Source organism: Motacilla alba, chromosome 3 (genome assembly GCF_015832195.1).
Source record: "Motacilla alba alba isolate MOTALB_02 chromosome 3, Motacilla_alba_V1.0_pri, whole genome shotgun sequence".
Taxonomy (NCBI): Eukaryota; Metazoa; Chordata; class Aves; order Passeriformes; family Motacillidae; genus Motacilla; species Motacilla alba.
Window position 1 is genome coordinate 98408214 of NC_052018.1, and position 23061 is coordinate 98431274.

A 23061-nucleotide genomic window follows, 5' to 3' on the forward strand; every position below is an offset into this window, starting at 1 on the left:
ACCAAGTTCAGTCCCAGTGTAAGAGCATTGAGAGGACAGTAGACTTTCAGAGGCCTGAAGCATCATCATGTCTCTAATCCTTGGTCACTTAGTTTCTTCTGAGGGTTTCAGTCTGGCTTCTTGAACCTCATTTTAGCTGTGGCCACCATCAGAAGTACCTCCTTCTGCCTGAACCTTATTTGAGCATCTTCCAGTGAATGCCTTGTGATCTTACTTTCTGAAGGACACTAGAAGAATAATGCCTTCCTGCTCACATTCCTATGGGATTCACAATTCAGCAGACTTCTTATCTTATTGGTCCCTTCCATGATCTCTTTCCCAGGGTGGAGGGACCCAGGCTATTTAGTTAACTGCTGTTGAGAAGGACATCCCATGTCCTCTGTGGTCCTGGCCATGGCTCTGTGAGCTTGCCATGATGGAAATACCCTTACTGGGACAGGGTGGAGGAAGGCCAGCACCACAGACAGCTTGGAGCGGCACAGCTGGTACCTTGGCAGTTGTCTTTCTTTAACCTGTTACTGAGCCACCAGGTGGACACTGTCACAGAGCTGCCTATTTTAATCCAAAGACCTCTTTCCTGACCAGCAATAACTGGCTCAGAGGGCATCATTCTGTGTGTCAGATCAAGGTGTTTATGTCACACTGCTCTTTAGGATTAATTATGTTTGGGGGTTTTTTAGCATCCAGCATTTTAAAAGTCTCTCTGCATTATGAGATTCCTAAGCAAGTTTTCAGGGTTAACTTTTATTTTTACTCTAGTGAATAACAAGTTTCATCTGGAAACTGTGTCATCATCTTGTTCAGCTCTCTCCTCACATCATTGATGAGTGTGCCCACCAGCACAGGTGAGCGGCCTGTGGGGTTCACTGCTTGGGAGGTAGGAATTTTCTACCTGTTTTGTTTTCTTCAGTCTTTAGACCATGCATTCTTGTGTATTAAGAGCACTCTTCCCCTATGTCAGTTTGAAATAGTGAGGGACCTTTGTGGAGTATCGGGTTTTGGAAAGTACCAGTGCTTATCCCAGCTGATGGTCAGCAAGGTAACTCTGCAGACACTGCATTTGTCACCCAGCTACTGCCTTTAGTGTCACCAAGCAGGAGTCAGCACGAACTTCTTTATGGACAAGTGAGCAGAGACCCAGTCTTGGATAGATTGATTTCCCCTTTCTGGGTGCTTAGAGTAAGTATTTGTGTTGGCAAACTGCCCATCTAATCTGAAGACATTGAATGTGGAAATGCAGCAATTTTTAATAAGGTGAAAGCGGAGAGCAGTGCCGCAGCCTCTGGTATGCTGCAAACAGGTTTTGTAGCCGTGTCAACACATGTGGAGGAGAGACTCGGTTGCCCTGACGGGTCGAAAGGGAGAAGAAGGTGTGGAGGATAGCAAAGGTAGATAGAAATCAGGCAAGATAAAAATCACTACAAGCTCTTTTCCAGTTGCCTATTGCAGAAATGCTGCCTTCCCAGAGAGGCAGCAAATAGTGCAGTACTTGGAGGGCTGATTATAGCTCCCAGCTGCCCTGCTGAGATTATCAAGAAGTTATATCTAGTTTGGGTGGGATTTTTATTTTCATCCAGGACATAGAGGCAGTTGCAGGACAGTATGTGCAATGACCTCCCACAGGGTTGTTTCCCCAGGCTACATTGTTTGGACCATGAGCACCCATGGTGTTTTCAGAGTGTATCCACAAAAGGCTTGTCCTGGCAGGGCTCAGCTGTGGATCCACTGAAGGTGGAGGGTCCTGCTGGCTGCCATGGTACCATTTTAAGGCCCTGCTTTTTTTTTGCTTCATGTCAGTCAAAGTTTAGCCTTGAGAGCAGGCTGGGGATGCCTGGGCCATGGGGTGTGTTGTGTGGCTTTCTGAGAAGCTTAAATCACAGCTCAGCATCTTGGTCTGCGCCACATGCAGCTCTGCAGGAAAGGTACTTGTGTGAGTACCAATATGGCTGTTGTAACTAAATCCTGACTGTTCTCAGGGTTTTCAAACGGGTTTGAAGCATAATGTTATGAAACATTTGTAGAAGCTGCTCTTTTTTCTTTTTTTTACGCCCAAAATGTGCTAGATATTGCAGGACCTGAAGTTAAGTGCACAAGAATTAGCATTGGAGGGTTTAAACCCCAGATTTTAATTGCTTTTGTCTAACAAGTTATGAAGACTGATGAAACCTCTTTTTTGAAAGAGCCTGAATATTGGTTCCACTTTAGAGGTGTTATTAACTATGTTAAATGTTGATCTGTTTCTGTGTATTTGTTAAAAAAAAATAACTTAAACACACATATTAAAAGTATGTTGTTTATGGGAGTCAGCAATTGAAAACTCATTCTGCTTGTTGTACCTCTCAGATAACCCAGCCTGGCTTTACATCACACTGCAAACAACTGTGTATTTGCTTTCAAAAAATAATTGGGGGTTCGGTGCTTTTAAAGTGCTGAAAGAGTTAAAGAGAACCAACATCTGGTTTTGTGTTGTAATGCTTCAAGGTGTTCTCACCTTTGGACAGAGTCTTTCAGAGTGTTGTTTTCAGAATAAACAAATATTCACAAAGAGGGTTCTTGTATTCTTGGAGCAAGAAATGCGTCTGGTGCGATTCATTGGAAAATAGTATTTAGAGAGTGCATTCTTGACAAGGAGAGGTTTTTCAGGTAAAACCAGTCTTCTGCTACTACTGATACAGTTGTTCTTTGCTCTTGAGGTTGTGTCTCAGCTGACTGCAGTGGCAATCAGGACCATGGACTTGTAGCTGCAGCTCATATTGTTAGTTGGGAGGGGGGTGGGGTGGAGATTTCTTTTATTTCAGGCACCAATGTTTCAGGCATACGCAGTGCTACAGCTGTTCTGTTTGTTGTGCATGGAGGCTGTCTTTTTCCTGCTCTTGGTTTGCTGGTGCATTTAACAACTGTCCATAGATATTCACGGCTATATGAAAAAGCCCAAAACCTATAAATAGAACTAATGGGCAAAATCCTGAATATTGTATGGCAACTGTTTTAACCAAGAAAGGGCTATGGAGAGATGGTGGCTGGCATGATTTCTTCTTTGTGCATTTCTGCAGGAAGAGAAATAGGATTGTTAAGAAGCAGTAGGTATTGAAACAGCATGTTACTGTGTGATATTTCATCCTTTCAGATCATTGTTGCATAATGATGTAACTAATTAACCTAAAGAAAGTGCTCAAAGGGAGCCAAGAATGTATGAAAACACAAGTAACATTCATTGCACAGTAATAGTGAGTGGCAAAAAAGTGACAAAACAAGAAAAGAAAAAGCCTGAAGTTTTTAAAGGAAAGCTGATATTCAAGTAGCTGGTGACAAACTGGAATTCAGTGAGTGTTTGGAGAATGTGTAAAGGTTAACAAAATTGCCAGTATTTTTGTAGCCTGGGTGACTGGTGGGGTACAGCCTGGGCACACAAATGCTCTGTCTGAGCCCTCAGGACCTACAGGGTTGCATCATTTGCCAGGGTTTAACTTTGCTCTTCAGAGGGTAGCTCCTGGTGAACACTCATCATCCCGACATGCCCAGGATAACAAATAACATGCCAAGTAAATACAAGTGGTGTTGGTGAATATGTCACGGGCAGGCTATGGCATATTATTTTTCCATGTGTGTGGTGACAGCTTTTATGGCCTGGCAACAGATCTGCCTCTTCCATGTATTTTATGTGAAAATTCATGAAGCCTCCAGCAGTCAGGTGTTGCCAATATTGCAGGTGTGCACAAAGTCAGTGAGTGGCAAAACATCTCTTTAATGCCCTGTGCTGTAACAGCTGAATGTATGATGACTTTTTTCCCCCCTTTCCATTTAAAACAGAATGCTACAGATAGTTCCTCCAACTCCTCTCAGAAAAGGGAACAGCCTGTGCGAACTCTGGCTTCTCCTGCATCCTGTGAACATCGAAGAATTTGCACTCGTGGACACCTCCATGACCCTTACAGCTCTGACCACTACCATCTAGAACAAGTAAGGTTTCTTTCCAGTGTTGCTACCTCTGTGTCTGCCGGAGTCTGTTGGTGTTTGGTTTTTCTCCACATGCCTGAGACACCTCCTTCCTTCTGCTCTCCCCATTTCCTTCTCAATTAGCTTTAAATGGCTTCCTGTTATTAAAAAAAGAGGGGGAGGGGGAGGTAACACTATGGTTTAGTATGTTATGTTGTACCACATGTATGCAGGCCAGTGTAGGACTGTGACAGTTGTACTCCCTCATGAGCCAAAGGCTGAATAAGTCCATGATGTATCACGGTGAAGGGCATATAAAGAAGGAAAGACAAAGTTGTTAAATATTGGGTCTTCAGGAAGCAAGAAGACAGTGATTACCAGTAGCAAAATGAGCTTATTTATCTTTTTTCTCTCTTCATCTCCTTTGTACTTCCACAGTCAGTACCACGATCCTACCGGCATGTCAACTTTCCAGATGATGATGAGGAGATAGTGCGCATCAATCCTCGGGAGAAGATTTGGATGACTGGATATGAGGATTATCGCCATGCCCCAGCACGAGGAAAGAACTTTGATCCTGATGACATGGACTCCTACGTACGCTTTGCCAAAAGCGAGGCCTCGAAACATGAATACACTTATCCTTACGTAGACAACTCGGACTTTGACCTGGGTGAAGATACCAAGGGTGCTGTGATAAAGACTCAACCTGTAAAATTCAAGCCCAGGCGGAAGGAAGATGGTGAGAGGTCACGGTGCGTGTACTGCAGGGACATGTTCAACCACGAGGAGAACAAGCGAGGTCAATGCCAGGATGCTCCAGACCGCGTCAAGACTTGCATCCATCGAGTGAGCTGTATGTGGTGCGCAGACACTATGCTCTATCACTGTATGTCCGACCCAGAAGGAGACTATACAGATCCTTGCTCGTGCGACACCAGTGATGAAATGTTTTGCCTCCGGTGGATGGCCCTTATCGCCTTGTCTTTCATTGCTCCATGTATGTGCTGTTACTTGCCGCTTCGGGCTTGTTACCACTGTGGGGTCATGTGCAGGTGCTGTGGTGGAAAACACAAAGCTGCTGGATGACTACAGATGCATTCAAAGTGTTAGGTTTTTCCTGTAGTTCAAGGAACACGTTGGTTTTGGAGCACTGAGGTCACTCACTTAATGCAGCCACTGTGCCCGACAGCATCCAGAAACCACCAGTTTGGATCACTTTACATTGGGTCGTCTGGGGCTCACACTGCATTGATTTGCTCATCAACTGTTCTAACTAACTAACCTACAGCATAGACTTTTGTATTATTAATCTGTAATCAAAACAGACTGTCTTGTACATGTTTAATTTTTTTTTTTCATTTATAATGAGTTTGAGAGAAGAACTGCTTTAAATGGTGGTGGATTGTAGAACATCTCCAGGTTGTGTCTGTCTTGCCTCCGCTTGTGTGGTACCCAACAGCGTGTTAGCAAGCTTTGGCATTTCTAGAAATGGGACGGTGTAGTGAACAAGATCTCACTTGGAAGATATTTTAACTTACCGTCAAGCTATTGTGTGTGTATAGAAGGTGTGCTAGTAACAAACTTGTACCACAACACAGTATTTCTGTCACTGGTTTTCTTTGGGTTTTTTTGTTCTGTTTTCCAAAGCAAAAATAGCCATCTAAGCTGCAGTTTCTCTTCTAGGGTCCATTGTCATTTCCTTCAGCAAACATCTTCGATTATTTCTCTGTTCCTAAAGCTCTGTGAACAGAAAGTAAGGCTCAGTTACCATTGTCACATAGCCATTGAGAATCTGATAGTCCTCCTTACCTGTAATCATTTCAGACCACTACTTGAAAGGGAAACATAAATTTTAGGCTTTTCTCTTTTCCCTAAATAACATTGGAAAAATGTGTTTTCAGAGCTCTGCCCAAAAAGAAAGGGAACTTCTTCATTAGACAGCAACGTAGAGATCTGTGAATAAAACACTAAGGTTCCAGACGAGGAAAATTGTTGATATGCAAAGAATTACTAACAATGCAATGTCAAAAGCACTATTATGGCAATTCTGGGGAAATGCTGCATTAAGTGGTGGATTATATGGAAAATCGTGTGTGTTTGTTTTCTGTATACATGAGCATGAGAACATTCGCGTCCACTGTAGTAACAACATTTAGCAATCCAAGCAGGTATTGAAAAATCCGAAGCCAGGATGTTAACTACTACATCCAGTCTGACCTGTGGTCCCAATCTGCCAGATACTTCCACACGTCTCAGCACGTTGCTGTGAGCCTGTGTGTGGGATGAAGCATGTGAGTCCTTGCAGGAGCCAGACTGAGGCATCTGCCTGGCTTTCCCCCTCCCCAGTTCACCACCCAGGTTTATCAAGTGGATGCATAAGGTGCATACAGCAGGATAATATTACTTTAATTTTTTTATTATTTTTTTAAATGTCATGTTGTCTTGTGTACAAGGCTTGTAATTAGCTTGGAAAAAGAGTATTTTTCTAATATATTACAAGGAATAGCCAAATAATTTTTATTAAAAAAGAAAAAAAAAGATTTAGCGCAGTGAGCTCTAACTAGCATAGTACAATCCGAATACTTTGAGGCAGCTAGGGATTGGCTTGTCAAAGCTGGCACTGCTGTTCCTGCCATAATTTCTTTCTGCAGTAAATTGCCAGTGGGCGCATGTCCTTTCCCTCCCTCTATTGCACATTGACATCAGTCTTAAAAGAGAGGATTTTTTTTTAAGAATTAATTTGCCAAATAAATGTAAAAGGAACGCTTGCCATTCTTTCTTGGTGGAATGTCCCAACAGTTCCTCTGAGAGTTAATCACAGCTTTTTAGTCAACCGTGAATTAAGTATGCAATGTGCTTATTATACACTATAGAGTTGGGTAGGTTTAATTCATAGCAGTTACTGGGGATTTTTTCGGTTGGAGAAAAAAAATTGAATGATAGTGGAAAAGGGATGGAGTGTTACACTCTGGGTGATATGTCTGGGTTTGCTGAATGAAATATAAATATTTTGTGCCTAATAGCAGTTGACAAATCTCTCAATGGTGTCTAGCAACATCAAGCCAGCCTCGTAAAAAAATAATTAATGAAACAACCTTTTTCCTTTTATTTCTGTTCTCAAAAGTTGTTTCATGTAAACAAACATCTGTAAGATCTTCTCTCTATAAAGCACAACACTACAAAAAGATCTTACAGTTTTTTGTCCGGTCTTGAAGTGCCCCTATTTATTTAAGTAAAGTAGACATACTCCAAGCCTTTCTGTATGTCTGAAAATAAAAGTTATTAAAAAAAAAAATCCCTCTTTTTTTTATTTTCTTTCCCTCCTCCCTTCTCCCTCTTCTCTTGGGTTTTTGTAATACTTGTAGATTTTGCTGCGTACATTATTTGGTTCATGATGGCAGTGGTGTAAGGGCACAAGGATAGAAATGGGTGGTTTTTTGTAAATATTTCTCCTTAATTTCCACACTGCTGCTGAACAGTGTGTAGCATTCTCCCAGTCAGCTTTGCAATACTGACATCAATCATTTGAGAGAAATTATTCAGATTTTATTTTTGTATCTGTGGTAACAAAAACATTAACCAATTTTTTTTTTTCCTGTTGTGGAAGGGTTTTGGGTTTTTGTTAGTTTGTTTTTTTTTCCAAGCTATTGCTCACGTTAACAAATTAAAGTGCCTGAAGCCTCATCATTATGTATCTATATACTAAAAGTTAAAACCCTGTTGTATTGATTTTTATAAGCCTTTTTACCTCTGTGTAAAAAAAAATATATATACAAGTGTATGATGTACATTTTAGTTCTTAACTTCTTTTTTTATTGTTTCTAATATGTATGATCAGTGTAGCTATTGCTTTAAAATGTACCGTGTAAATACAAATACATCATATCAAAATGATGCCGTTTATTGTCAAAGTGATGCTGTTTATTATTGTTGAGGTGGCTGGGGACTGAGGAGGAAACAGAATGGGGGCATCTCCAGAGCTCAGGATTTCTAAGGAAAAAAATTGCTTGATTTTACAATTTTGAGTGGCAAAGGCTGCTAAGCCTTGGGCAGAGGCCATTCTCATCCAGACACAGCAAGGGAGGACGAGGATGGGTGGGTTTTTCCTGGTGGTTTTTAGGTGTTCTCCGGATGTTTGCGCATTTGGCAGGAGGATGTGGCCTGGCGGCACCAGGCCCCAACAGGCCCTGGCAGCCATGGCAGCGGCCAAGGCTCCCTCTTGTTCTCCCTGCTTTTCTCCCCTGAGGCCTCACCCCCACAACAGCTTTGGGCTGAGTTGGAGATGGTGCAGGTCTGTTGTTATTTGACTTTGTTTCATCTCAGCAGGGCTCCAAGGAGAAAGGGGGAGCAGGGCAAGGCCACAGATGTGGCTGCTGGGCAAGGGCCATCCCAGCTGCTGAGGGCACACGGAGCAGGTTTGCAGCCCCTGGGAAGGGGAGATGTCTGAGGTGCCTGGCACTGCCATCCCTGCTCAGAGAGGTTTAGCATGGAAAGAGAATAACCCCATTTAAATGGATACCAGGCTGCCACCAATCAATGGGGAAAATCTCGGAGAAACCAGTGAGTACATTTGAAGTTTTATAATTATTTCCTACAGCTTGGTCAGGCCAACACCAACCACATCTGCAGAGCCCAGGTTTATTTTTCCATAGGTAAGTGATAACGAAGCTGTTGCTCCTCTTTTATGTACTGCTGAACAGCAAAGCTGCCTTGAGCAATATGTAGGATAGGAGGCAAAGAACGTACTTATTATTCATTTATATTTGTTTACATATTCCTAGAAATGTGATGTGCTCATATAAACAAAGATTTCTGTGTACATTTATTATACAACTGATGGTATGTGTATGTTTTTTTAAGAGACGTGCAGCCCTCATGAGAAATGTTTAGTGTGGGTCAGGTGCTGTGTTCAGGACTCTCTGCACACAAGATTATTCAGGTTGTGTTGGTGTTTGGCTCCATCAGCAGCAAAGCATTGCTCACTGTCCATCACTCTCTTAACTAATGGAGAAGAACTCCAGCCCTATTCCCTGGCCATTTGGATTTAGCTCATCCCACAAAATGCCTGGCTAAAACCATGTTTCTTGCAGCCTGCAATGTTCTCTTGCTTTCATCCACGAATCAAAGGTGTTGCTTATGCCTGGAGATTTCTGAACTGAACCAGAAAATGTTACATTTGGGCACTGAATCTGTGGAAAACACAAGTGTCATCAAGATAGGAGGCACCATGAACGTCAACCAACTTTCTGCAGCATAATTTACTCCTGTTGTCTATCTGGGACAGGTACCATCCTCTTGGTAGGATGCAATCACAGAGACTGAGATTGGAGAGGACACAGATACTGGTAAGCTTGCAGCCATATGAAACCACATGTTGAATATTTTATGGTTTAAAAAAAAATCTAGTTAACTAGTAAATGTAACACAAAATACATTTTAGAATAATGTCTTCACCCAGGCTGAGTTTTAGGTCTGACAATTGCAGCTTGGCATTTTCTAGCAGGGGCTTGACACCAAGTGTGCAGCTAACATTGCCTGAGTCAGAGTGGCTCTCCAGGCCTCTCTTTTTCCTGCTTAAGCAGCAGCTGTTCTGACCCAGCTCACATCCAGGCTTTTTCCATGGGGAGGCATCCTTGGTTTCAGGCAAACACAGTTCCACCTGTGGGAATTGTTCTCGTAGCCTGTGAAACTAAGGAGTCAGAGGGTAAGGAGAGGATTTTCTTGACTGCTCCCTCAGGAAGCCTACAAGTGCTTCTAAGAAGCCTCTCCTTATAGAAGCAGCATCAGGTCAGGAATGGCAGAGTGAGTGGAGGGCAACTGCAAGGGGTAACCAGTGTGGGTCCCTCCAGCTCTGTTCCCTAAGGGACCAATGTAACGAGCATTTCTCAGCAGTGCAGCTGCTTGGCATTGCTTTCAGGGGCATGAGGGGAATTCCCCTGACCTCCTTTAATCACTGGGTAGGAGGTTTCTCTCACTCTGCTTGGAGAACTTGTAATTTAAATGTGCAAAACAGACTTACCCCTGTTGTGAAAACAAGTCCAAGAGTTGGAAGGATTTCCATGAAGTCATATGGGACGTTTGTGACAGTCTGGCTTGGAGTATCCTGAGCACAAGTTCACCACCATCTTCATCCAAAGGTTATTTCTCCTATCATCCTGGAGATTAATCAGGAAGTTTGGGCTTTGTCAGGAGCCTTGCTGCATGGAGCACAAACCAAGCTGCCAGCAAGGGGTGTGTAAATCTTCTTTCTCTGCTAATTCCACTTAAAAATGCAGATTTGAAGTAGCTGTCAGGATGCCAGGAAACAAGAGGTATCATTGCATGTGTTCTCAGTACTTTTCACAGACAAAACTTGTCTTCTTGTAATAAAAGAAATGCAGCCTTTTTCTGTGAGAGCAACAAGGAGATGCTTTCCTTTCTTTAGCACACGATGTTAGGTGAGTTAACATCCTCCTAACACCTTGTCCTTTTCCAGGATGTATTTAGCAATTAAATTCCTTAGAATCTTGATGACATATGTGGAAATAAATAGAAAAATGTTTGGCTTCCACCCAGAGACAAGATATTTAAATGGTGGAAAGTATGTGTGTATTTTTGGGGTCTTATACTTAGATCCCCGCAAATATTTTTAGTTGCTTTCCTGCAGTAATGCACAACCATCCCATGCCATTCATCTCATTCTCTGCTTGTAAATTCATTTAGGAAGAGTTGACAGACTTTGGTTTGGCTTCTGTTAGATTCCAAGCCTGCTGCCTAACATCATGTGAGACAGGATCTCACGGCAGCGCTCTAGGTGGTTGTAAGGAGAAAGGTTTGTGAGGACTGTAACACATCCCATCTCTCTGCCTGAACCATCACAGCTCCATGCTCCAAGGTGGCAAGGAAAGTACAAAGTGATTTTCAGACTTAATGTAATTCATGTAATCACCCAAGGAGTCACTGATGTTATGAGTAACTATTGCCTCGGGGAGCAAGAATTAATGCATACTTCGGGATGGATAAGACATAGCCAAGTTAAACACAGTCTTAAGCTTAATTCTTATCTAGATTACTTAATTATTATTAATTATATAGAAAATGTCACATGAACTGGAATTCCTTTTTTTGCATTTTCTGAGCTTATGTCATGATGAGCTACTAAATTGGCCAACATCTGTTTTAAGGCAACTGACAGGACTGCTATCAGGCTTACTGCTTTGAGCAAGCACTTTGCTGATTTTCACACTCTTAATTTCCCCATTTCAGCATTGTGCCAGCATTATCTTATTAACTGATAGAGCTCTTGATGTGACATTTCAGTGGTAAAAAAGAAGAACAGGGATAGGAAACTTGTCAATACAGTGAGACCCTTGAAGTATCAAGTCTGATATGTTTCCAAATGTACCCTATCTTCAAATCAGAGATTTCCAGTATGCAGATTACATTTAGCTCCGACCTCATTCAGAAACTAAAAGCTCAGACACTTCTAAAGTTTGAAGCATTGCCATCCTTGTGCCCCAGAGAGTAATTTCCAACTTTAAAAGCCCAATTCCAGAACAACTGAACACAAGTGATTTCACTTTAAAAGTGCTTACTCTTTACAACTTCCTGAGAACAATGATAAAAGCCAGGTTACAAAGTATAACTTTCAACCACATTTTGCAAAAGTGCAGGCCGCAACTTACAGCAGAGAGTATTTTGGTGTGAGCAGCCAAAAGAAGCAGTACTCTGCTGGTTTTGTTCATGAGTCTGAGCATTGCAAAATTCAAATCCCAATAAATTTGTATCAGAAAACTCTGAACAGCAAAAACAAAAAAGGAAATAGAAGTTAGGACTGAATGTAGATGCGGGAAATACGGTTCATCCTAGATATGAAACATAAGAAATACAATCTTCTTTTTTTATTTCTTTACTTTTGAGGGATACCTAAAAGGAAGCTCCCATTGTCACAGTAATGTACGGGTATGGGGCCTGATGTTTAAGCTGGAATGCCCCCAGAAGTTTTCATGTATTCCTGCCAGGAAGGGTGGATGGTCTGTGCCTCCAAGAGGAGCATTCAGACCAGCACCATGGCTCAGGCTGTCAAACTGGAAGTGTGTATATATATATGTAGATACATATCCTTTTGGAACAGAAATCCAAAATTACCAACATGATCTAAAGGCCTAAGTGATAGCCACCCTTTAAATAACTAAATAAACAGGTAAAACTGCAGCTGTATGGCTGACCCTTGTGGCTTGGCAACAATGAATGGGGTTTTCTGTGCAGTGACCCCAGATCCTGGGGATGGCTGCAGGATTTCTCTGTTCACTTAATGAATAGATCTCAGTGAACATCCTCATCTAGAGCAAAACCCCAGAACCTTATTAAGTGGTTGAGCCAGCCACAGAAATGAGAAGGCTTCCAAATAGCAAGCAAAAGAGCAATAGGATGAAGCAGAGAGATATATTCTGCTCAGAGGAGTTTTCTGCTTTGCTGTGGCTCGAGGTCACGTGCTGGATGGTCAGTGATGCTGTTTCTCGGGGGACATTGACTGGGCTGTGGGGAAACCATGGGCATTTTGGCAAGCAGGAAAGCCTGTGCATTCATTCATCTGTCTGAAGTCGAGGGGTTTGTGGTAAGCCATTTGGCTAGAGTAAGGCAGCCTTTGCGACAGTGCCAGTTCCACAGTTTAAATACAGTTTCTGCCACAAGGCTGAGACATAGTTGTACTTCCACATGTGGCCAGAAATGCCACAAACCTGAAGCAGGCTGCAGGGTGAGCAGGGTCCTCACACTTAGCTCTGTCTTTGCAGAGAGATCTCTGCAGAGAGATTTGAAGGGCTGCAATGTGCCAGAGAGGTAGCAAAAATAACACACACATTTAATTTTAAAACTCTAGCAGCCATCCCCAGTACAATGCTGTTTGCTGCATTTTTACTTCTCTAGACTTTGAATAAATGGGCTCCTTCCAGCAACAAGCAGGAGACAACTGGAGACTGTTCTCCAGTTCCCTGAGGTAAAACCCTAATTCCACTTAACTCAGTAGCCAAAGACCCAGACACTAAAGTGAAGCCAGGATTTCTCTCCTGGGATTTGAAGGGTTTGGATGCCAGTATCTTAAGGTTTGGCACCCAAAACTCCTCCTCCACTGACAGCTCTCTGAGGTGAACTTCCCATGATCTTCTTGATCAGCCTGGAGAATGCTGAGGGGAGACCTCACTGCAGTTACAACTTCCTCAGGAGGGGAAGAGGGGCAGGCGCTGATCTCTTCTCTCTGGTGACCAGTGACAGGACCCAGGGGAACAGCCTCAAGCTGTGTCAGGGAAGGTTTAGGTTGTATATTAAGAAAAGTTTCTTCATCCAGAGGGTGGTTTGGCACTGGAACAGGCTCCTCAGGAAAGTGATCCCAGCACAAAGACTGACAGTTCAAGAAGCATTTGGACAACACTCTCAGCCACATGGTGTGATTGTTGGAGTGTCCTGTGCAGGAGTTGGGCCAGGAGCTGGACTTTGGTGATCCCTATGGGACCCTTGCAGTTCAGAATATTCCACCATTCTCCTTCCCCCATCCTCCACAGAGACACTGGATACAATGACAGTCTATATCCGTAGAAGGGGATTTCTTCTACACTGTGCACCAGTTTCCCAGTTCTGTCTTAAAAGGGCTGTTTGAAATGGGAGCCACTTTCTGCTGCTGCAAAGGAACAAGTGTCCTAGTGACAGCTGAGGGTTTTGTGGGACCCTAGGATCACTGATTTTAAACTTAGCTTGTCACTCGTTTTTTTTCCCTATGCCAAATTACCAGGACATTTCACTTAGTTGGACCTTCACAAAAGAAATACAGCTAGGAGGAGCAAACAGTTTTGACTTAAAAAGTGACAAACTGGCAGGGAGGTTCCCTCAGCCACCTTTCACTCATTTTTGGCTGCTTGCAGGGTTTCCAGCTGGCAGCAATTATTTCTGATATTAAGTTGAAATTCCAATCAAATATTTTTTTAAAAGGCTGAAAGGATGACTGTGTAGTAACATTCATGACCAAAAGGTCCTTAAACAAAGAAGCACCTCTGAAAGGACTGTGTGTTTTCAAACCCACTCACATACATAACATTTTAAGAGCTGTCACCATCAGAGCACTTTTTATGGCCAGTTCCTGAAGGAAGTGGTTGTAAAGATGTGGCATGAAGAGCAGCAAATCCAGGTGCTGAGCAGAGAGCTTTTGAACTTAGAGCAAATGCGTGATACTTTTTTCTAACCAGAACAACTGCCGTTTGTGACCGTCTGAACTTTGAGCTACAAGAAAATGTCTTTGGGGTTCATCAGGCTGATATCCTGTCTCTAACCACAGCCTGTACCAGATACTTCAAAGGGAAAGAATACAAGAAACTCTGTATTGGAATCATCTGCTAGCAGAGGAAATTTCTTCCCAATATCAGACAAATTGTCATTGATTTATCCCCTCAAACAGGAGAATTTATGTGCCTCTTAAAAAAAAAATCCAGATGAATGTTAACAGTGATGTGAGTTTATTCATTAATCCTAACAAATTTTTATTTGAAATATATTTGATTTCTCTAAAATAACAACTCTTCTACATTTTCTCTGGTGGTTTTCCTAGTGCTGAAATGACAGTTTGAGGGTTTTTTCCAGCCACCTTTTTATACAGCTTGCCCTTGAAATGTGACAGTGTTCAGGAGCTGCGGCCCTATGGCAGCTATTTTGCAAATGACAGTGTCTCCTCCTCCAAATCCTTCTCCTGGCAAGATATTTAATCCTCTTTTGTGGATCCTGTAACCATCATTTCCTGATTGTTGGGATAATACTATGTTCTTATTGTTGCACAGTTTCTCTGGAGCCTCCTGTATGTCAAAGACCCAAAACAGATTTTCGGGTATGAGGCAGGTAGTGAAAACACAGCAATTTATGGGTCTGTTTGTTTGTTTTGTCAGATTGCTGACATTGAGCTGGATTTATAATACTTGTTTTGTAGAACTCAGATACTTTCCAAAGTACAGCTGTGCTGTAGCTGTGAATATAAACTGGGATGAACAGGGTGTCTGACAGGAAGGTGAAAAGTCTCTATTTAGGTTCAATGGGCTTTGCACTGAGAGGTGTTGAATGTCTTAATTTTTTCTGAAACCCGTGAGCTTGATAGGTGTAAAACATTGACCCCGCTGAGGTCAATGGCAAACTCCCCACTGAGTTTAGTAAAGTATAATCAACCCCAAAATACAGGGTTAAGACACTAACTATTGGCAGCTATTTTTCTAAGAGCCCAGCTAATGCACAGAACAATACCAGAATGCCTCAATGAGTTTTATTTCTTCATGCAAAGGTTTATGCATTTTCCCAAAACCTATAATGAAATACAGAAAAATTCTGCAGCCTAAGTTGCCATCACAACCCATTTAAGGGTCATTTATTTGGTCTTAGCCACAAACAACACAAAGACTTGCTTTGCTTAATACAAGGCCTGGCCAGTTGAGCAGTTCAGCCAAATAGTAGCAACTTGGTGGTTCTGCTGCAGAAACTCACTGATTGATGTTTGGATCCTAATGTGAGACTTCTAATTTGGTCGTTTAGTGAATTTTAATTGCTTCAACATGAAATACAGATGAGCAGCACCTCTGGAAACCAGGCCACAGATCACTGAAAATAGTAGGTACAGGGCTCTCTAAGATGTGGGTCCTAAGGCTCTGCACCTCATTGAATTTAATTAGAGGTTGGAGTAAAAAGACACAAAAATTCATCTTTGGCTTGGTTTCTTACAGATTTGTATTTGCACCATTAATCTTCTGCTTGTCCTGTCCATTGCTCCAGTAATGCTTCTTGAGCCACATGTCCGGAAAACCAAACTGAGGCCTCAAAGACATTAATTTCCAACAGGCTTCATAAAAATAGGCATCTGGGTAAAACAGAGAGCTCTTAGTACTCCTGCTGAGCTCATCCCTGATTAGACACTGGGTAAACAGTGTGGGAAAACCCTTGTTACGAGTGCCTTACCTGTGGATAAACTCAGCTGGCAGTCATGCCCTGCTGGACGCTAAACAGCCACCCCACAAGAGCAGCTTTGCTTTCACACCATACTTCTCACTTAAATAGCCAGTCGTGCTCAGACACATCCTTTAGAAACCAAGCCCTGTTTATTTCATCACTTGTAGAATACTTGTTTTAACATATACCAGTGATACCTAGGAGGGAAGTGACATGTTTTCCCAATCAGAACAAAGATATGTGTCAAGTAATGCCCTGGGTATTTTCAGTTTGACTCTAGCTGCTAGAGGGTCTGCTTCATAATTTGTTAATTCAGCTGCAAATGTTGGCTGCATCTTTGAAGGACTGTAGGTGGCTGATTTTTTTTGTCGTTGTCAGATTGAAGTCTGTTTCCACCTTTTTTTACCATTTTCTTGTGCATCAATATCAGTATTTTTTCATCTATGAAGCTAAATTATTGTAGCTGCAAAGCCAGTGATTCCAAGAGATTTCTTTGGGCTTCTGCTTGTATGATGAGAGAGATCCCTGTGCTCCAAAAGGCTTAAAATGTCTGGGTCTTGCTAATAATAACAACCCAAAAGGGAATAGTCCAACTGACTGTATGTAGGCCAGACTTAATCAATTAACACACTGAGATAATGACATACCAGTCTATGGAGCCTTCTAAACATAATTGTGTGTGAAGAAGGCCACTGGCTACAGGACAGTTTCACAAGTTAAATACTACAGAACTGCCAATATTTAGATCTGGGATTTCCAGAAGACCACAAAGAGACAGAGAGCAACAGCGACTTCTGAAGAAATGTGCATCTTTCCATGCTAGTATCTCTACTGAAAGCACAGCTCAGGGGACACTGAGATCAGAAATTTATTTCCACTTCCATCCTTTATGGCTGGTGGTTGCAAACTGATACCTGCTGGAGTTGTTCAGCCAATGGGGTTGTTCCCATGTACATCATTGCAGAGCACACAGAAACTTTGCTTGCCTTGAAAGTTTCGGTCGTATGTGCATTGTTCAAGCTCATGTGAGCAGAAGTTTGCATAACAGCTCTTAAGAAAGTGGGCCTCAAAATGTCAGAGGGAGCCCCCTTTCATGTAGAAGATGAAAGCCACATTGTCTTGGCTGAATTCCAGCATCTATCCTTTTGTGTTCGAGTGGATGATGGAGGATTTCTGGTGGTGGCTCCTGAACCGGGCGCCCTTCTACAGCCAATAAAGCTGAGTTGATTTGCCTTGATTTTGCCATGGGCTAAGTTGGGTACAAAAGGGTTACAGTAAATTCTTAATTGGTGGCTGCTTTAATGTGTGTGCGAGCCCCTAGATCACCCATGTGTACAAGGAGGGCAAAATAGGGGTGCCTTCCTTTTTGACCCTTTTGTCTAATCTGGTTTGATTGTAAGATCTTCCAGGCGGAGATTGTTACCGCATGGTTGCACATTTTCTGCTGTGCTGGGGACCCTGGTTCCAGTGGTATATAACAGCCCACAGTAGCCACTCTCACGTGAATAAAATATGACCAGCAGAGTGGTCTGAGTAGTCTATCAAATAACCCCCAGCTTCACCCACATACAGCTCCTCCATTTGAACCCTGAGGTTAATTAAAATAATCTAAAGAATGGTAGGGTTAGAGTGATTTTGGTTGAGTGCAGAAGATTGATGTAACTTCACAAGCTCCCTGCGCTGTTCCTCCAGGCTTGGGGTTTTACATCGTTGCTGGCTAGTCCCCAAAAGACCAGGACTAGGTTTCTAGCAGCACTGTGGAGGCTATGCCAAACTACAGGTTTAAATATTCATTGCATTGTTCACATGCCAAATCATCTAAATTGGAAAGCAGAACTCTAAGATTTTGCAAAGCTGCTCTTGCACAAAAAGACCATTAAAAATTCATCGTGACAGAGAAAAAAACAACAACATTGCCAGTAGTAGGGAACTTTCTGTTGACTTGGCTAATGCTGTGTGGAGCTAACCCACATTAATCCACTTAAATGGAAGGGTGAGCCTGATCCAGTAAAAGCAATAAATCCTCTTTAGAGTTGACCAGACTCCAGTTGCGCTATAGGAGAACCAGGCTGAATGGCAAACAGTTGGTAGGGGGTAACTGGATGGGGCCTGAATTTCCAATGCACCAGATAATTTAGCCCACAGCATCCCCTTTCCCTTATATGCGCAAACCAGCCGTGGGTAGGACCACATCCCAAAGTTCCTGGCACCAGAGGTGGAAAGATAGACTGCAGGGTGGGGAAACTCCCTGCCAATGCAGAACTGGAAAGATTGAAGTAGCTCTCTGTCATCACAGAGAGTGGGTACCTGAGATGCCTGTGTTGGAAGAGTTATCCCAGGCAGCTCAAGAAAAAGGGGTGAAATGCAGGGAGCAGATGTGGACAGAGAAATGCCTGACCTGGAGCTGGTGAGGCTCTGCCTTGCCTTGGAGGCAGCTTGCAGATGTTAAGAGAGAATGGTCAGCTGCTGCTGCTATGGGTGAGGGACTAAGTGGGTTGCTCTTAAACTCCACAGAATTACATCTGAAGCTGAACTGGCTTGAGAGCAAGTGGATCTGCATGCCTGGGAAATGGCTGTTACTATCAGAGGCAATTTTCTCAAGGCTGACCCAAGACATGGAACTAAACCCAGACTGGGTGAATATCTTTGTTTCCTTATTCCTCTGAGAAACTGGGCCTGAATTTAAAATGCTGTTTAACACTTTGAAGCCACCCACAGTTCTGTCTTTGCCTCCCACGCAAGCTCCAAGGAACTGACTCATTCCCACCGTATTTTCAGCTGTGCGTAGATCCTGCTCACAGCTCGGGAAGTTCCTTGTTCAGCCAAGCAAATCAAGTGCACATTGTGACTTGAGTTAGCTGAGCTTGAAAGGGTTTTGAGACACCGACTCACAGCCGACAATATCTGAAGACATCTGGCCTGCCTTTTAAATTCGAGTAGGGGCCATATTTTTGAGTTAGCTGTATAATTTATGCCTTATCTGCTGTTCTCTATTCATGATGCTTCCTTATGTTAAATAGCTGTGAAAATAAGTGACACTGTCATCTGCTGTTAAATGGAAAGAGTTCTGCTCATGAGCAGGCATTCACCTCTCTTCTCCTCTTCCAAGTGGATAACTCTCATTTCTCTCACCATGGGGACACTGTTTTGGGTTTTGCAGAGCTTTTAAGGGTTTGAATGATACATACAGCTCTGGATGGTTTGTGACTCAGGAAAGTTTTTCTGCAAGGGGAGACGTAGGATCGTCCTTCTGTTGCAAGTCTGGTGAGCTGAAGTGTTCTTTCCAGTTTGGACTAAAGTCCCGACATCCCTGGATTTCTAACTCGCTAATTCTTTCACTGCTGAGGAGAATAACTCACTTCTTGCTGACATCATGCTGTCCTCCCGCTATGCCGTATCCACTGTGAGTCTTTAAAGCTTCATGCTATGCCTGAACAATTACACCCACATTTTGACTGGGAAACAGAGACAGATGAAGGCAGTTAGAAGGAGGACGTGGGAGCCTTGTCTTCTATTTTCCTGTTCTTCACACTGGGCTCGTTACTGCCATCCTTCCCCCTGCCTGGTAGCAAATTTTCAGCAAATGTATTGAGGTCACCACTCCCTGCTTCTCTGTAGAAAATAACTCTAGTCTATTTGGGCTCTAGACCACTTCTGCATGCCATTACACCACAGCACAGTCTTTACAGATAAACATTTGCAGGTTTGTAAGCACAGTCCTACTCACTACATCATTACAGAAGAGAGGGGGAGTAAACATCCTTTGCAGTACAAAGGAATTGTCAACAAACTCGGAGAGAGGGAGAGAAATATCCAAAGGCACCATCCATTTTTGGCTTGTTGCATTTGGTTTCTTTCATGCTACTCACTGAACATTTGCCCTCTCTGTAAAAATCCAGGGCAAAACAAACCTGGCAGTTGTCTGCACTATTAACTAATGAGGGCAGGAATTTACCTCTGTTGCCACCTGGGAATTGAATGATATAAAACCTAGCTCCTCTGTCCTACTGGCGCTGGGCTGAGTTCCATCAGCTTCTGAGGAGCTTTTTGGAGTGCAGAGTCCTGACCTGCCCACAGTGACTAGTATGAGCTGAGACATGAATAAACAATAAAGGAGATAAAGGACAGGCTGGGTTGAAAGCAACAGCTGTTTCCTATGGACTCCTGAATAAACTCCAGCTCCTCTTGCTGATGGGCTGGGCTTTTGTCATTGTGCAAAGGAATGAACTACTCTGGGAATCGCATTCTGGTATGAGACCAGTGGTATTTGTGTATCACTAAGTATAAAGGGTCTGCTCAAAAACTTTTAAGAAGAAAAAGACATCTACTTAACAATGTATTTATTTTAGGTAGTTCCCAAGCTTTTAGCTGTGTTATCTCACTTTAGCTGTGGTTCTAGAAGTAGAATTATACCCAGACTTGCACATGTAGCTCTTATATGGCAAAGGGCAAAGTCCTTAGCCCAAGATAGCCTTTTGCTGACTCCAGATGTGCTCCTCTGCCATAAAACACTTTGGAGGCCAGTGCTACACTACATAAGTCACTCAGTGGTTTTAACATTTATTTCACCAGGAGCAATCCCTTCTCTGTGTAACTAAGCAAAAGGTTTGGTTTGAGCCTGTTGCTGTAATGAATTTCTAAAGCTGGGCTTGTGGGAATGACTCCATTAGTTAATGCAGTCTGCCTCAGCTCTACCCCCAGGAGTTCATATCAAGTTTTGGAGCTTTAGGCATTTACTCCTTTTCCCACCAGTGGAGCAGAGAGATGAGCTTGGCCAGGAGAAGTGGATTTTCCTTGTACTTCTGTTGTGTAAGCTCATCCCATTTGTTTGGAAATCAAGTATTTTCCTTTTGTAGAGAGGCAGAGGTTTTGGTTATGTCAATAGTACAGCAAAAGAAAATTCTAATATCAGATCCAGGAAACAGAAAAATGCAATATATCTTAATGTAACAATGTCCTGTGCAGTTTACCAGTACCAAGTTACTATATCTGAAAACCCTTTAGAAAGTCTATTCACTTAAGTAATCTCTTACTTTGGGGAAGATCTGGTTACTTTTATTTATATGTGTAAATCCTCCCACAAATTATTCCAGGTTAGCAAGTCCCTATCCTCCCTCTCTGTCCCCCAGGTGAAGAAGGGTGGCTGCAAACTGCCATTGACTCTGTCACTGAAGAGACCGTCCTCACAAAAATAAAGATCTTGTAGGGAGCCAGAATTTCAAGTAGCCCCATTTTTCCTTTTTCCTTTTTTTTTTTTTTTTTTTTTTTTTAAGCAATGTGTGTAACCTGTTTTAAAATGTGAATAAGCAGAACCTGTAGTGGGTCCACTGGTGCATCCCCTCTTCAATATGAGGCACTTGGCTCCAGCTGTGGTGGGAATTGAGGGCAGCTGGGTCTCGTGGGCTGTGCTATAGCTCTCTTTGTGACTCTCAGGGGTGGCTGCAGGGTACCTGGGCTGCTGGTGAACTGGACACCTTAGGAGAAGAGAGCATACCAGCCCCATCTCCCCAGTGAACAGAGAAATGGAGCTGTACTCCATCCAGGCTGTCTGAATCTTCCTTTTTTATAGGGGGAAGGGTAGGTAAAATCCCTGAGAAAGTGAAATCTAAGGGCAATCAACCCTTAAAACTTCCATTTGTATGTTTGAAACAAGTAATACCTTGCCTTAGAGCAAACCTAAATATGTAAAAATACAAAGCTGCTAAATTTCTAATGCTATTTCTGAAGTCAGTGTGTTTAAAGTTCAATGTTAGTTAGAACTCAAGTCAATCCCTTCAATATTTCTTTTTTAATTTGTCTTTTCTATTTTTCACCAAGTCTTGCCCATCTCAACTGCTTTCCTGAGGCTCTTTTTTGTTTATCCTACACAATTTCCTTCTTTTCTTCAAGTCCAGACCCCCTTGCTCCCCTGGGACTTTGTATGATAGCTAGGCACTAATCATATACTTCTGCCCCAGAAGCACAGATAGGGGCTTCCTCCCCCTGCTTCCAGTCAAAGGAGGATGTAAGGCATAATGGTAATCTTAAACAACACTGCTATTCATTGTTTGAGAGATCTGGGAAATATCCTTGAATTCAGCTTGCTAAATTAGCTGCTTCTTGAGTAACCCACAGCTGCTGCGTATCTGCCCCATTACATTTTCCAAATTGCAGCGGTTCTCATTACGTATGATATTTTCTAAACATATGGACCTTCCACTAGTTTATGTCTCTGTGTAGCTCTGTTGCCATGAACGTACACAGAGAAACATTTTCTTTTGTACTTAAAAAAAAAAAACAAAACAAAACAAAAAAACAAAACCCAAACCCAACAATTCTTGAAAATAGATTAGAGACAGGCATTTGCAATTACTCAGATGGAGCAAAGATGTTGGAGTGCTTCAGAATACAGCCTTTGTCAGGAGCCAATACTTAGATTAAAATGTTGCTTCTGGCAGTAAAAGTGTGACTACCAGTGGTTTTAAAGCTTCATCATGCCTGTTGTGCACATGAACATCTCTCTTGAAGTTGGCAGGCCTCATCCTGTGCTTGCAAATCTTGAAAATCAGATGGACCATCAGTGTAAGGTGATGCTTAACTGTCTGTATGAGGCAATGACATGGGTTTGGATTTGGTCTTGTGTGTTTGCTCCTTCACATTGATTTACAGTGGAATTTGGTTTGCAAGAAATTCTATTTCTGGTGTTACTGTGTTTACACTTCCTACTCTTTGATAACTTCTCTGTATGTGTAGGGAACTTAAGCAAATCTTGAAGAGGAACATTTCTGTGTCTCCTCCCTCTTGTGCAGTTTTCTAGACTTTGTCTTTCAAAATGGAGCAGCATCCTTAAGGAAAACCCAAACTTCTGTCTTTACTGCGTTCCTTGGGACATAGCTGGTTCCAACTGGGAGTAATTGAAGCATCAAGAACTTTAACTAAAAATGCACTGTTGAACAAGTGAAAATTTTCCTTGTACCCCTAGAACTCTGTTCAATGCCTCTGATCCCATTCGGGGTTTATTTCATCAACTTCAGGAGGAGTCTGACCAAGGATGAGCATCTACTGCACTCTAAACCTTGGGAGAAGTGCCATGAATTTGCATATTGTCTGTTGTCACATCACAAGGGATGACAAACTACGTCCTCTGTAGTGCATCCTTGGACTATGCTTGATTGTGTGGTCACCAGCAAG

At 42.5% G+C, this 23061-nt stretch overlaps 1 protein-coding gene across 2 annotated transcripts in view; it reads left to right on the forward strand.

Moving 5' to 3' along the window:
- The window catches only part of SPRED2 (sprouty related EVH1 domain containing 2), a 59880-nt gene extending 52047 nt beyond the window's left edge, over positions 1 to 7833 (forward strand). For both annotated transcript variants that reach the window (XM_038131286.1, XM_038131287.1), the window contains exons 5-6: positions 3811 to 3960; positions 4375 to 7833. In XM_038131286.1, coding sequence (XP_037987214.1) covers positions 3811 to 3960; positions 4375 to 5025 — 801 coding nt within the window. In that variant the 3' untranslated portion in view covers positions 5026 to 7833. The remainder of the gene's footprint in view (positions 1 to 3810; positions 3961 to 4374) is intronic.
- Positions 7834 to 23061: the final 15228 nt, after the last annotated feature.